This window comes from Peromyscus maniculatus, chromosome 3 (genome assembly GCF_049852395.1).
Source record: "Peromyscus maniculatus bairdii isolate BWxNUB_F1_BW_parent chromosome 3, HU_Pman_BW_mat_3.1, whole genome shotgun sequence".
Classification (NCBI taxonomy): Eukaryota; Metazoa; Chordata; class Mammalia; order Rodentia; family Cricetidae; genus Peromyscus; species Peromyscus maniculatus.
Window position 1 is genome coordinate 122,040,171 of NC_134854.1, and position 14,643 is coordinate 122,054,813.

The 14,643-nt window shown below is 48.8% G+C and overlaps 1 protein-coding gene across 4 annotated transcripts in view; it reads right to left on the reverse strand.

Moving 5' to 3' along the window:
* The window catches only part of Eif4e3 (eukaryotic translation initiation factor 4E family member 3), a 263,456-nt gene that overhangs the window by 224,357 nt on the left and 24,456 nt on the right, over positions 1 to 14,643 (reverse strand). Inside the window, exons 2-3 of one of the 4 annotated variants that reach the window (XM_076567463.1) lie at positions 14,280 to 14,418; positions 13,689 to 13,832 (exon numbers count right to left, since the gene is read on the reverse strand). Coding sequence is in view for 3 of the 4 variants with exons in the window: in XM_076567461.1 (XP_076423576.1) it covers positions 10,190 to 10,314 (125 nt within the window). In the remaining variant the exon portion in view is untranslated. Of the gene's footprint in view, positions 1 to 10,189; positions 10,387 to 13,688; positions 13,833 to 14,279; positions 14,419 to 14,643 lie in introns of those variants that run through there. The other 3 variants (XM_076567461.1, XM_076567460.1, XM_042273715.2) reach the window with 3 other exon arrangements.

Here is a 14,643-nt window from a genome sequence, read left to right on the forward strand (position 1 = left end):
CTTGTACCTAGTGCTTGGCTGCCTGAAAGCATAAGCTAGTGCTAGGTAGAAGTCTCTTACATGGTGTGTCCAAAATGCACCTCATCAGCAGTAGTTAACTCCTCTGCGGAGATACAGACAGAACAGGACACAGATGAGGAGCCAGCCACCAGTATGGAGGCACCAACCAGAAACAGGGAAGAGGCTACACACACAGCGGAGAGCCTCTTGTGTCCACCTGCAGAGAAGACACGCACCAGATTCTCCCAGCCTTCGGCTGCAGGCATGCTGGAGGCTGTCTCCTTGTGAACTGAAGTGAGTTAAGAAGCCACCGGTTAAGACAGAAGGGACCTAGGGCCTGCCAAGTCAATGAGTAACGTGAAGATGTCAGAGAGCCATTTATGTTACTTAAGACCGAATCCCAAGCTCCCTTTTTATATTACTCCTGTGTCTCTGACTTAGCAGGGTAAGACAGAAGGGATCTTAAGATTCTCTTTCATAAAACTGGTGAAAACCTTTTTTCATTTGGAGAGTCCGGAGGATGCAGGGAGCCAGCAATCCTGAGCCAACTGGTCTACTTAAACAGTCCCCAAGCGCCACAGCACCGTTTGCATACGCAATTTTAATACGCTATTTACGAACCACATTTACTCACTAAAACAGATCCCCAAGACTCTTCACAAGAAATGCTCTTGCAGGGCGGTGGTGGTGCATGCCTTTAATCCCAGCACTCGGGAGGCAGAGGCAGGTGGATCTCTGTGAGTTCAAGGCCAGCCTGATCTACAGAGCAAGTTCTAGGACAGGCTCCAAAGCTACACAGAGAAACCCCTGCCTCGAAAAACCAAAAAAAAAAAAAAAAAAAAAGCAAAAAAAAAGCAAAACAAAACAAAACAAAAAACTCTCTTCACTGACGTCTCAAATGTCTGAAATCATGTTGTCCTATTTGTTTTTTTTTGTTTTTTTGTTTTTTTTTCTGAGATACTATGTGCTGGTAGCCGAAGAGATTACATGTCTTCTGCATGTGCACGTCATGTTCCATCTGCACTTGGTAGATAAGATCACTAAGGCTGGGCTGGTACAGGAACTCACTAAACGACACAGCACTGGCAGTGGCAGAGCTGAGACTGGAGCCGCAGCTGGCGGACATCCTGAGTCAGTGGTGACCCTTGAAGGAACCCAACTACCACACCTTGCAATCCCTGACTTGGACATTCCAGACGAAAACTCTCCTGTAAAGACAGACAGTGCACCCGTAAAGACATGGCCACCGCACGTGGGGCTTGGAGTCGGTTCCTACCGAAACCATTTTCCCATGGCCACGGCACTACTCCCCAGCCATCTCAACACTCAGTGAGGCGTCTCCCAGAGCAGAAGTGCTCTCAGGGTTTCCCACATTCTCCCTGCACCTTGGTGACCTGAGGGGGGATCAATCTACAAGCAGCAGCACCTGGGAGCTTGTTACAGGCAGGCACAGTCTAGGTCCCAGACATGCTAAGTCCCTGGGGTTTCCAATTCTTCTTCTCGTCACACTGGTCCTGCATCATCTGAATAAGTCATCACAAGAAACGCAAACACCTTGTATGGTAAAGGTCAGTGAGTAGCAGCATCATGAGCAAAATGTAAAAAATACTGTTTTTTTTTTTGTTTTTTTTTTTTGTTTTTTTTTGTTTTTTTTTTTTTCGAGACAGGGTTTCTCTGTATAGCTTTGCGCCTTTCCTGGGACTCACTTGGTAGCCCAGGCTGGCCTTGAACTCACAGAGATCCGCCTGCCTCTGCCTCCCGAGTGCTGGGATTAAAGGCGTGCGCCGCCGCCGCCGCCGCCGCCGCCGCCGCCGCCGCCGCCACCACCACCACCACCACCACCCAGGAAAACCACTGTTCTTATAGAACCCTCATCATCACCCAAAGATATCACCAAGGCAACAGGATCAATGACTATGAAGGATGGCCCTGTCTGGGGGCTTAGGTGTGGGGTTCCAGATAGGGTTCTCTATATTCTCTACAGTAAAAACCCCCCTTAGTTCATTAGTGTTCTCTCTCTCTCTCTCTCTCTCTCTCTCTCTCTCTCTCTCTCTCTCTCTCTCTCTCTCTCTTTGTGTGTGTGTGTGTGTGTGTGTGTGTGTGTGAGAGAGAGAGAGAGAGAGAGAGAGAGAGAGAGAGAGAGAGAGAGAGAGAGAGAGAGAGAGAGAGATGCATGACATGAGCATGAGCTCAAATGTGAGATGGTTATGAGTTGGTCTTGGCTTCCCACTCTGAGGCTAGCTGGCCCGGAAGTGCCTGGAGATTCTCCTGTCTCTGCCTGCTGCCTATCTCCCCGTGGGAAAGCTGGGATCACAGAAGCCTGCTCTCACGGCTGGCGTGAAGTGAGTCTTGGAGATTCAAACTCAGGGCCTCATGCTTACACAGCAATTGTTTCTCCCAATGAGTTATCTCCCCAGCTCTCTCTGCAAAGTTTAATGCAGGGGGTCCTTGGCTTAAATCTTCCATGGAAGCAGCCCTCAGTTTCCCATCTTTAAAGTTAAATGGCTGAAATTAAGAGATTACCTCTAAATCCATGCCACTGCATGATATGATGCATGAGAGAATGAAGTCCTATTCCCAGGAAAGCAGTGGTCGGGGGCTCACAATCTCCAGGTGGTCACCCAATGCTCTATTCCAATCCTGCTTCTCTCCTGCACTGCTATGTGACCCGAGGCAGGGCACTTCTCTGGACCTCAATGTTTTCATCTGTAAGATGTTACTGAGACATTGATTGCAATGCCAGAGGCCTTTGTACTTGAGTTTATACAGCATTTGGGCCACTGTTTAACACACAGGAGTACTTCTATGTATGTCATATTAACAGGCTAAGATGGAGAAAGACAGTTTACAGCTTTATATAGCACGACGTCTCCAATTATATGCCCAGTGCACATACACTTTGTGAAAAACATGAATGATGACAATATTCTACGTCCTACAGGAGATGATTTCATTTTAGCCAAGAGAACAAATTTGAAGGGGAAGAGCTTCAAAGCCAGGGATGTGTCTGCCGACATTCACCCTTCCCGAGCAATTTACATCAACGTCGGGCTCAGCTGTCAGAGGGAAAACACACACAGGCCCAGGACCGAGATTAAGTATGCCCCTCGTACATCATTCACTCCATTAAAGATGAATTCATTTTAATCACTTTTAGATAGATCTGTGGCTTGCGGCTACACCAGTTTCCTGTTTGAGAGTCACATATAAAAGGGGGCTGCGCTTGTTGTTGGCAGCCACGCATCTGCTGAAGCTGTCCGCATAACCTAAGCATTCTTTCTCCATGTTTATCTGGCTTTGATTTCCCCCACCTCCAAATGTTGTCACTCCTGTTCTACAGCAGCCATGGGGCGCTTTTCATCTTCACTGACGATTAATCCTTTGGAGTCAGAAGTTAGGTGGAGAGGGACAACACAAGTTCACAGACCCTGCTAAGACCGACTGACTCCAGAGACATCATCAGGCAGAATTGCTATTCTTACCTGCTGCCTCGGGTTTAAGAACAAGTCAATAGCATCTATAATATGAAAAGCGGGAAGACAGCTTTTTTTAAACAGTCACTACTAGCCAAGGGTGAGTAACATTTCAAAGTGAGGATGCTGATATTTAAGGCCCTGGGCCGTTCTGTAAGAAGTATCCACTTGTCCACATGTGGAGAGTTCATGCATCCCCTGGGGAAGAGCATTGACTGCCAGACAGATCAATACTGAAACCGTCCACAAAAATAAAACCTTCAGCTACTCAGAGAGTCTGTGGAGCTGTAAGGGCAAGAGTGGGGGAGGAGGAGTGTCAATGCCTGTCCCTCTCTTCCCGTGTCCTCTGCTGACCTCATCCATGCAAGCCACTCAAGGAAGAGAGAGTATGTGGGGGTCTCCTTTTGCAAGCCTGGCCCCACCTCCGGGTGTCAGATTTGGGGTTATGGACCACACCACGAGCAGGCATCAGGATGCATCACACACTATAAGGTAGGTCCCTTAGGATTTCATACTTCTGAAGTCTCACTCATGCCCCTGAAGCATGTGGCATGTGAGGTGGGCCACTAGGAGGGAAGGACACACTGTGGCCATGGCTTCACTCTCACCTATCAGCGACTCACTTCTATATGTTCAGTTCATAGAATCAAGGCATATACAGGGGACATTCCAGCTCAGAAACGAGGGGTATCTGCGACAGGTTCATGATCTTCTATACCCAGAGGTCTTACTGAGTGGTCCTGGGCAGGGTAGAAACTAACATTTTAATAGCACATACATGCTGGGGATTATGGGGTGTGTGTGTGTGTGTGTGTGTGTGTGTGTGTGTGTGTGTAAGAGAGAGAGAGAGAGAGAGAGAGAGAGAGAACTACACCTCAGACACACAAATTTGGTGGAGTTGGTGGTAGATGGTCCACTTTTGTGATCAGAAGTTCAGGGCTAAAGAGATGGCTCAGCAGTTAAGTGTACTGGCTGCTCTCCTAGAGGACCTGGGTTCAAGTCCCAGCAACCACATCACAGCTTACAACTGTCTTTAACTCCAGTACTAGGGGATTTGATAACCTCTTCTGGTCCCTGTGGGCACCAAACATGCATGCACTCTATAGATATACATGTATGAAGTAATAATAATAATAGCAGCAGTAACAACAACAACAACAACTCAAGTCCACAAATACAACGTGCCTGCTATGTACCAGGCACTCCCTTCAGTCACAGACCTGAAGACATTAGCATCTCACCATCAAGAGTGAGAGACAAAAGATAAACCGACCATAGTAGAATGCTTGCCTAGAAGGAGATGCTGTGGAGTCCCAGAAGGTGTAAGCTCCGAGACTGAGGAGCACTGTGGCAGCCGGGCCCTCCAGGCAGACCAAGAGTCATCCTGCTTCACAAACAGCAGGAGCTCATGAGACAAAGTTCACTAGCAGTGAAGTCCCTAGCAAGACAAGCATCAGAAGTCTGCTGTTACTGGGAGGCAGGGAAACAAATGCAAGTACTTTGGAACTGGAGAAGGTAATGGCCAGGTCAAAAGGAGAGTTTTGAACTTAAAAGAGAAAAACATAAATTGGTACCATAACCTGTAAGTTTAAAGTTTTCCTTAAAAACAAAACAAAACAAAAACAAGTAAATTTTTTTTCTGCAAATATGGCTCATGTCTAAAGCCAGATGTGGTGGCACCTGCCTGAAATTTTAGCACTCCAGAGGGTTAGGCAGGAGGATCAAGAGTTCAAGGCTAGCCTGGGCTACAGGGTAAGATCTTACCTTGAAAAACAAAATGAAACACAACCTACTGTGGCTGATATCTAAAATACCACCCAACACACCTCACCACTGAGAGCCTCTTTGGTAGAAGTACGGGTAGAGATCCAGAACTTCGCTTCATCTGGACCACACGCACCTCTACAGAAGCAGCTTCAGGTAATGAGAGAAATAAGTCAACTCTGCTGCATGGTAAGAAAGGCTGGAAGGGCCAGATCGGGTGTATGCTCAGAAGGGTTTCCTCTCAGACAAGGCACTGGAAGGAGGAGACTGGGAACCAGAAGACACCTCGGCAAGCCGCTATGCTCTGGAGCTATAGATGACCAGGGCCAGCAGAAAGAGAGGGACTCATGGGGAGGAGGGCATGTCTTAGACTTTGGTAAGTTTGCTAAGGGTGACTAAGACTACAGAAGTATAGATATGGATGGAGCAGGGTTCTTAGAAAAGAAGATTGGAGGATCAGACAGAAATGGCAACTTGGAAACGCTGGTAGTAGGGTAGGGGAATGAAGCAACAGCGGTGAGCGGAAGAGGAAGATGCTGGGGGAGAAATCAGCTCCATCTTGGAGTAATCAGGAAAGCATCCAGACTGCGGACCTCCTGGCTCTTGGCTGCATGTGTCCAGACTTGAGAGGACAGCTAAGGGTGACAGACAGACATGTGAAGAAGGGCAACAAGCCACTGCAGGACAGTACAGCTGCTGTGGGAATAATTCAACGCCACTAAGAACACTCTGCCAGGTCTAGAAGCTGAGAATGAGCTCTGCCCTCATAGGCTCACATTCTAGAAAGCGAGCAGCCAAGGGTGAAGATTCTAAAGACAAAAGATAACGCATCAGGGACTCAGGATGCACATGTGGAGGCATGTGTGCCCTTCCACATCAGGGGTCAGGAGAGGTCTCCCCTGGAAGGTGACACAGGAGCCAAAACTGGAAGGATTCAGAGAGCAGACTTGGGAAGGCAGTCCAATGACAGAGACAGAGGCAGAGACAGAGACAGCAGCGACAGCAGCAGGGACAAAGGTCCATGTTGTTTGTCTTTTTCTCTTTTGGGGGGGCCGCCACCCAGCTCCCAAATAAATCACACATGGATGCTTATTCTTACTTATGAATGCCCGGCCTTAGCTTGGCTTGTTTCTAGCCGGGTTTACTTAATTTAAACTATCTTAGCTTGGCTTGTTTCTAGCCTGGTTTACTTAATTTAAACTATCTCATCTTTTTTTTTTTTTCCTGCCTCTGGGATTTTCCCATCTCTTCTAGAAATCTTACTCTTACTCCGTGGCTTGCTGTGTAGCTGGGTGGCTGGCCCCTGGAGTCCTCTTCCTTCTCCGGCTCCTTCCTTTTCAAATCCCTTTTCCAAGATTTTTCCTTCTGTATATACTCTCTGCCTGCCAGCCCCACCTATCCTTTCTCCTGCCTCAATATTGGCCGCTCAGCTTTTTATTAGACCATCCAGTGTGTTAGACAGGCACAGTAACACAGCTTTACAGAGTTAAACAAATGCAACCTAAACAAAAGTAACACACCTTAAGGTAACATTCTACTACATGCTTGGGACAGGTAGGGAAAGAACAAGGAGGCCAGTGGGCTGCAGGGCAGTAGCAAGAGGAGCGGGGCAGTAAGAGGTGCTCAGTGGGAGCTGAAGAGTATCGTCTCCCCATTATTCTTCAGTTTCTATGCTGGGCAAGTATGGTGACAGATGACTCCACAATTAGGGGGCTGAGAAACTGGAAGGACAGAGATGGCATTAACTGTTAACTGCTCACATCTAAGCTCAGAACACATTAGCGGACAGCTGTAAGGACAGCTGAAAAGGCAGCGGCGTGGTGCATGGGAAGTAGAGACGGGTTGCGGGATCTGCCTGTGGTGCTCTGTCATCTCCTGCTTCAGTGGGAGCTGCCAACCTGCCTTGTGCCTGGGTGGCAGGCCTGTGCAGGACAGGCCCAAGGGCTGGGTCCTGTGAGAAACAGAAGGAAGGAGGTCACCATGCAATGACCAGGAAACATGCAGAGGCACTAATGGGGGTAAAGGCAAGAACTGAGGGAACAGAGAGTTTAAATACCCAGCGGAGGGGAAGAAGTCTCTTCATCCAGCGCCCTGACCCACATACATACATTCTTAGCCACATAGCCCACTGATTTTCAACCAAGTAAGGATTTTTACAGTTGACTACTTAAAAACGCAAATAATGCCTGAAGGGTTCTCCAATTTGCCTACCAGGGAAATGGATGGAGAATGCTGGTTTCCTTTTTTTTTTTTTTTGGAGCTGAGGATCGAACCCAGGGCCTTGCGCTTGCTCGACAAGCTTTCTACCACTGAGCTAAATCCCCAACCCAGCTGGTTTCCTCTTCCTGAACTCATATCAGCTGCTCTGCAGAGAGTGATGCATGCGTTTGCAGGCCAGGGGTCAACCTCGGGTGTCTTTCCTCAGTAATGCTGCCTGCCTTGGTCTTTTCCAGACAGGATCTCTCACTAGGCTGGAGCATTGGCCAAGTAAAGACAGACTGGCTGGCCAGTGGGTGTCACTGATCCCACCTGTCTCCGCCTCCTCAGTGCTAAGACCACATGTACTGAATGAGTACTTAGGGGTATGCACCACTGTGCCGGGCTTTTGACTTGGGTCCTGGAAAGAGGCAGGGGAATGCAGGTCCTCCTGTGTACACAGCTATCTGCCAACCCAGCTAGCTCCTCTGCCCCATCACACGGCACTTATTAAGCTGTTACTCCACGCCAGGCACCTGCTCAGTACTTTACATCCACAGCTCACAACAGCCCCGTGCGACAAATGCCACAGTTGTGCTCACTCAACAATGGAGTGCAGCTAGGTGAGCCTGGGCAAGATGATTGTGGGACTTCCTAAGAGGGAGGTGCCAAAAGGAAGCTCCGGGTGGCAGGGGGCCTTTGGATGCTGTGCGTCTCTGGATTCAGGGAAGGCTGGGCTTCCTGCAAAGCTCTCCCGAGAACCTGACCACTCGCTACAATGTTGCTTCTCTGGGGGGAAAGTTCCACGTTAACTTCCAGAACTTGAGATGTTCACAGCCTTGAGTGTGCCTGGGGGTGGGTAGAGCCTCTAGAAACACACAGATTCTCAGAGAAGTAAAATAGAGTTCAATAAAAATTATGAGATGATGCATCAGGCACAATGCTGAAACTACTTATAATTTCTAAATGAATACAGCGTCTCTATGAAAGGTTTAGACACTACAGAAATAACACATTTCATTTATTGACTTTTTAGAGGGGAGAAAAATGCAAATCAATATAAGAAAGATATAATTTGTGCTTTTATTAGAGCTACCTATTCTTAAGGCTATTCTCTCTCTGGCCCAGGGTTAGGAATTGAACCCAGGGCCTGGTTCATGATGCCCTACCACTGAGCTACACCACCAGCCTGCATATTCTTATGTTCAAAGACATTATTAGATGTTTTCAGAAAGCACATTTGGGCACACAGCATCGACACCTTAGAATAGTCCTAAAATGTGCCATTCTAAGTAGACTAAATCTGCTGAAAGTGTTGTTCTCTCCATCCTGTTTCTACTGGTCAGCAGGTCTGCAGTCCACAGGCCGGAGTGTGATAAAAACAGATGCCAGGTGCCGGGAGGTGGTGGCACATGCCTTTAATCCCAGCACTTGGGAGGCAGAGGCAGGCGGATCTCTGTGAGTTTGAGGACAGCCTGGGCTACAGAGCGAGTCAGAGGAAAGGCACAAAGCTATACAGAGAAACCCTGTCTTGAAAAAATAAAAAACAAAACAAACAAACAAAAAACAGATGCCAGGTAACAACTGCACAGTAAGAAGCCACCTCTGAAAACAGAGGCGTGGCTTCCCTTTGCTAATGACCACTAAACCCCCAAAGCCACTTCTGTTATGACAGTGAAATGCTGGAATCTCAGAATGAAAGTGAAAATGTTTTGCAAATGAGACTCACCCCCATTTCCCCCACCCCCAGCTTCTCTGGGTCTCAGGAAAGCAAACTGGCTCTAGGTGTCAGTTCTTAGAGGTAGTTGCTAATCCACCAGGAAAAGGACTGTCTTCACTTAAAACAGGAGTATCAGTTTAAAAAAACTTGCACGCATTTGGTGCTAAGTTGGAAAAAAAAAAAAAAAAAAAAAAAGACATCAGTGTAGCCCTAAGACTCCGGAAACTGTCACATACATTTCCTCCTAACTCTTAACATTTCCTCCTAACTCTTAAACCATGGTAGACACAGTTTTTATCAAAACTTCCCAAGCACTTCTGGAAAGAACTGAAGTTGTCATGACCCACACAGGCGACAGGTATCAAGATGACAGGCTATCCATGCATCTATACATACACCAAAAGTAGGCGTTCTACTACCATAGGCACAGATCTAGGTGCAGGATTCTGCCTACATCCAAAGCCAGGCCCTGCTCTGTGAATCTCGCTCGGGGCAAGCAATGGTGGGCCTGGGAACAAACTGAAAATAAGTTCACACTGGAGGAACGCGGTGGCATTGAGCATTGTGAAGAAAAACAAGGCAGGATGGAGACCCGGGGTGGTGTGAAAAGTTTCTATTTTAGACAGGGATTCCGCTGAGGCCTCTCAGAGGCGAGGGCACCTGAGCTGTCCCCACCAAGCCGTCCTGGATCACAGAAGCCCCAGCTCACTCCAGACCCCCTGCCTGGGCCGGAGGCGCAGGTGCCCGCAGCGAGGTCCCAGCCCGGCCGGCACGCTTCCCCGCCGCTGGCCGACTTCTCCGACTGCTGTCGCCGCGAAGGTCGCAGCAGCAAGCTCAGCGCCCGGGGGACACGCGGGGGGGTGGGGGGGACGGGGACGGGACAGACTCTCCCGGCCTGCCGCGACTCCCGGTCGGGCTGGCTGGACGCTATCCGGGAACGCGCGGAACTCTGGCTGCGCCCGCGCGAGAACCCCAGGCAGCGGCGCGCGTGGGGCGAGGACGCGGCCGAGACAAAGCGGCGGGGCGCGGCCCTCACCTGTCCAGCCAGAAGGTCCAGGGCGAGTGCAGCGGGACGCCGCTGGGCTCGGGCCGCAGCGCCGACAGCGGCAGGCCGAGAGGTTCGCCAGCCCCGGGGGGCGCGGCGGCCGGGGGCAGCGCCATGTTCTCCGCCGGCCAGGCCGCGGACGCACGGACCCGAGAGCCTTAGTCGTCTCCCGGCGCCAGCCCCGCCCCGCCCCGCGCCCCGCCCCGGCCGGCCTCGGCCCTGCCCCAGCCCAACAAAGGCCGGCCGGCCTGCGCCCGGAGCAGGGGACCCGAGGGAGAAGGGCAGAACAGTCACCCCGCTGGCCCTGCAGCTGAGGCCAAGGACAGATGGAAGGTCCAGCCAATGGATCAGTGTGGATGGAGTCTCAGAGTCCAACAGTGCGAGGGAGGAAGGAGAGATGGATTGACATACCAGCAATCTGAAGGCTGGAGGGATGGGAAGGCTGGCAGATGGCTGGAGGAGGGACGCAGGGATGGAAGGGCAGATGGAAGCACAGTTGGATGTGACAGATAGATGGAGAGAGGACCAATGGCCGAACAGATAAAGAGACTCCAGTGTCTGAGAGTGCAGAAACAAGGTTTTAGACAGAGATGGAATCTGGCAACACTGAGGCCAGGGAGTATTGAAGCTTTGTATGGCTAGTGGTGAGAACAAAATTGCCGAACTCAGTGTATTTAAGGGACCAGGGCTAGCTTCCTTCCTTCTCTGGATGTGCCCACAGAATGCCCAGCTTCCAAGAGACTCCTCAGAGTCGGCCAAAGTTCTCCTCCAGGTCTGCCTTCAAGCATGGCTGAGGAGGGAGGGGGAGAGGAAGCCGCAATTCTGTACACACACACACACACACACACACACACACACACACACACACAGCCTGCATGTGTGAAAATCCAGGAAGTCACTGTAGCCATGAGACTCCTCAGTTCATAACAAGAGGAACCCTCCAGCAAGGTTCCCCCTAAGCCTCTGTTACTCTCTCCAGGCAAAGGCAGAGGCCCGGAGGCATGCTGGGGGCCCTGGACACCCTCTTTCACCCACATTTCGAGATAGTACCTTCCCGGCCTCCAGCAGCTGGGAACGTGGAGTTTTTTTTCTACCTGACAGCATTCATTTTGCTTTCTGCTTGAGGGAGAAGAGCTGGGCAACACAAAGGGATAAGAGCTTTGTAGGTTCGTGACAGGTTGTCCTGAACCCAGGACCGCTGTCTTCCCCACAAACTAGCCAAGGTAAGATAAAATGACAACAATATGTGTGCTCTGTGATCCCTTCTTGAAATGTAACTTCCATATAGCCCAAGATTCTGGAAATGTGACTATACGATCGAGTCTTTCCCTCACGGAGGTACTAGGATCCACCTGATCAGATGCATTTGTTGTTCAATCCTTCTTTAACCTTTCAAAAAAGCGCATATATGGCACTGTTAGAGCCTTTCTGAGAGCTCTACCCGATTAGCTGGTGTACCCCTTAAATGACGTGATATGGAAGGTTGTTGTAGAATACTATTTGAAGGTGTGTTACTTTTGTTTTTGTTACATTTGTTTAACTCTGTGAAGCTGTGTTACTGGGCCTGTCTGAAACACTTGATGATGGTCTAATAAAGAACTGAACAGCCAATAGCAAGGCAGGAGAAAGGATAGGCGGGGCTGGCAGGCAGAGAGAATATATAGGAGAAATCAAGGAGCCAGAGAAAGAGGAGGACATCAGGGCCAGCTGCCCAGGTACACAGCAAGCCACAGAGTAAGAGTAAGATTTACAGAAGTAAGAGAACGGGAAAAGCTCGGAGGCAAAAGATAGATGGGATAATTTAAGTTAAGGAAAGCTGGCTAGAAACTAAGCCAACCTAAGGCCAGGCATTCATAATTAAGAATAAGCCTCCGTGTATGATTTATTTGGGAGCTGAGTGGCAGCCCCCCTCCAAAAGAGCAAAAACAAATACAGAAGGTACTACCTCCACCTATCTTACAGATACAGGACAGAGTAGGTAGGTTAACCCCAAAGTCACATGACTAGCACATGGCAAAGCTGGGATTTGAACAGGTGTGTTGAGACTCAGGGTTCAGGGTTCCCACTGCCAGGCTCTCCTGCCCATTTGAGTGAAAAATAAAGGTCCAGAGAATAAAAGTAAGTCATAGAAGAGAGGTCTTTCTCCTAGAGGAAATTGCTGCTAACGGCTTCTAGAAAAATACACATCTGTGCATACAAACATAAATCTTAATTTATAAACTGTATCTCCCAATCTTTTTATAGAAGAAACAGATGCATTTAATATCAACACTGCACTTCCTTTTCTTATTTAACATTATGTCTCTGAACACTTTTCCATATCAAAACAAATCTACTTCCCCCACAAGGATGTCAACAGGACTCACTGTAGACATAGCTCCCAACAGTATGTACTTTCTAGCCATTTTCTTTTATAAGGAAGTCCACCACGGGCATCTTCATAATTACATCCTCATCTGTACAGGCTTACGTCAGGATGTTTGGGGGATGAGAACAGCTGCCTGCATTTAAAAAGCTGATACATGTTGCCAAGTTGTACAAGATAAGCACATATCTATGTACGTGAGTTATAAATAGCTCCCGACTCTGAGGACTCAGACTCACTGACATTTATCTGCCTGAATTTCTAAGGCATCAGTAGAAAGGATGGCTGCTTTCTAATGATCGCAACTAGCCAAACTGTCACGGTTTGCTTCTTCCTCACACTCTGTGACAGTCACTCAGCCAGAAAGGTCTAGCTTGAAATTTCTATCTGCGGTTCCTATAGAATAGAAAGCCACATAGAAATTCCTTCTCAGATTTAGGATCGGAAGAAGCCTGAAAGTTTTTCTGCATTCTTTATCACTCTTTCGCTTTAGCTTCTAAGGTGCTCAAAATGACATTGGTCTCAAGATTATAACATGGCTATTAGTCAATGAAGGAGCGCCTCTATTTTAATATTTATCTTTCTTTTTTTTTTTTCCCGAGACAGGGTTTCTCTGTGTAGCTTTGTGCCTTTCCTGGAACTCACTTGGTAGCCCAGGCTGGCCTCGAACTCACAGAGATCCGCCTGGCTCTGCCTCCCGAGTGCTGGGATTAAAGGCGTGCGCCACCACCGCCCGGCCAATATTTATCTTTCTTATATTTTAATGGCTTACTGCATCTTATGCTGTGAAGGCCTGAAACCTAGTCGGGAAGTAGGTGATACCTACGGAGTAAAATATCAATGACCTTAGGTTAATAAAGAATTCAGGCAACATGACTAAGGCAAGGAGAGGCAACGGCGAGCACTTCCGTCCCCTTCCCACCGAACACATGTTGATTCTCATTATGCTTCAAAATTATACTTCACTGAAAACAAATTAGGAGCATTTCACTTGTATTCCTCGCTTCACAAGTAGATGGCAGGAGCCAGAACCTCTGGGTAGATGGGGCACTTAGTGTTCCCCTAAACAAGCACACGGCTAGAGGAAAGAGGCAACTCAAGGCCTGGAGAGGTGAGCTGACTTACCTGAGGCCTCTGCTCTAGGACATTACAAGGTGGAACTAGGAGGTGGGTCGCTGGAGGTCCGGACCAAGGTGCTCTCTCATTGCATAACACACAATGCAGATGCCTTGGTGTGGCAGGAGGGAGGAGAAGGTGACCCCACAGCCCCTAGCAACAAAAACAACAGAAAGGACTTGAGGCACTCATAAATAATTAAGCAATTAGCTGCAGCAGTGACTCCCCTCCCCTCCAGTATCCAGTCACCAAGGCAACTTGGGCAGGGTGCCTGCTGGTTGCCTGGTAACAGTGTGGTCTGTTCCCCTGACATGCTCCCTAGGCATCAAAGGATTTGAGAGCTACGAAGAACCTTCCGCAGGGATCAGCATTCCAACCCCTTCATTTTCCAAATGAGGAAATGGAGGCCCAGAGAAGCTGGGTAACTTGCCCAAGGTCACACAGCTACTCAGAGGCACAGGCAGGCTCCATTTCCCGTCGCTTTTCATTAGTGTACCAGGGATGCCCCAGGAGGACTACAGATAGAGAGAGGCTCTCTCTATGGTTCCTAGAAGAACAAGAGGGTCGAAGCCAGTGAGCAAGCAAGAAAAAGACAGAGACCTTGAGTGCTCATGTGCAATTAGCAGGAGCTGGTAATCCCATCAGCCCAACTTTCATCATCACCATGGCAACATGGGTGAGGCGAGTGCTGGTTGCCTAGTAACAAGTGGTCCTCTCTCTTCCACTCATATCCGGCTCCCTGGGAGGCACAGAAACAGTAGAATGTTGGAGTTGGAAGGGAAGGAAAGGCAAGGATGCTAACTCAGTCCCATCCTTTAAACCATGAAGGACGCATAGAGACTGCAGCAAGTCTATTGACATCCCCTTCATTGACACACTCTGTCACAGAACAGGAAGGTAAACCTTCTACTCCAAAGTCAGAATGTGAGTGTAATGTCTCTAGTGTTTTTTTTTTTTTTTTTTT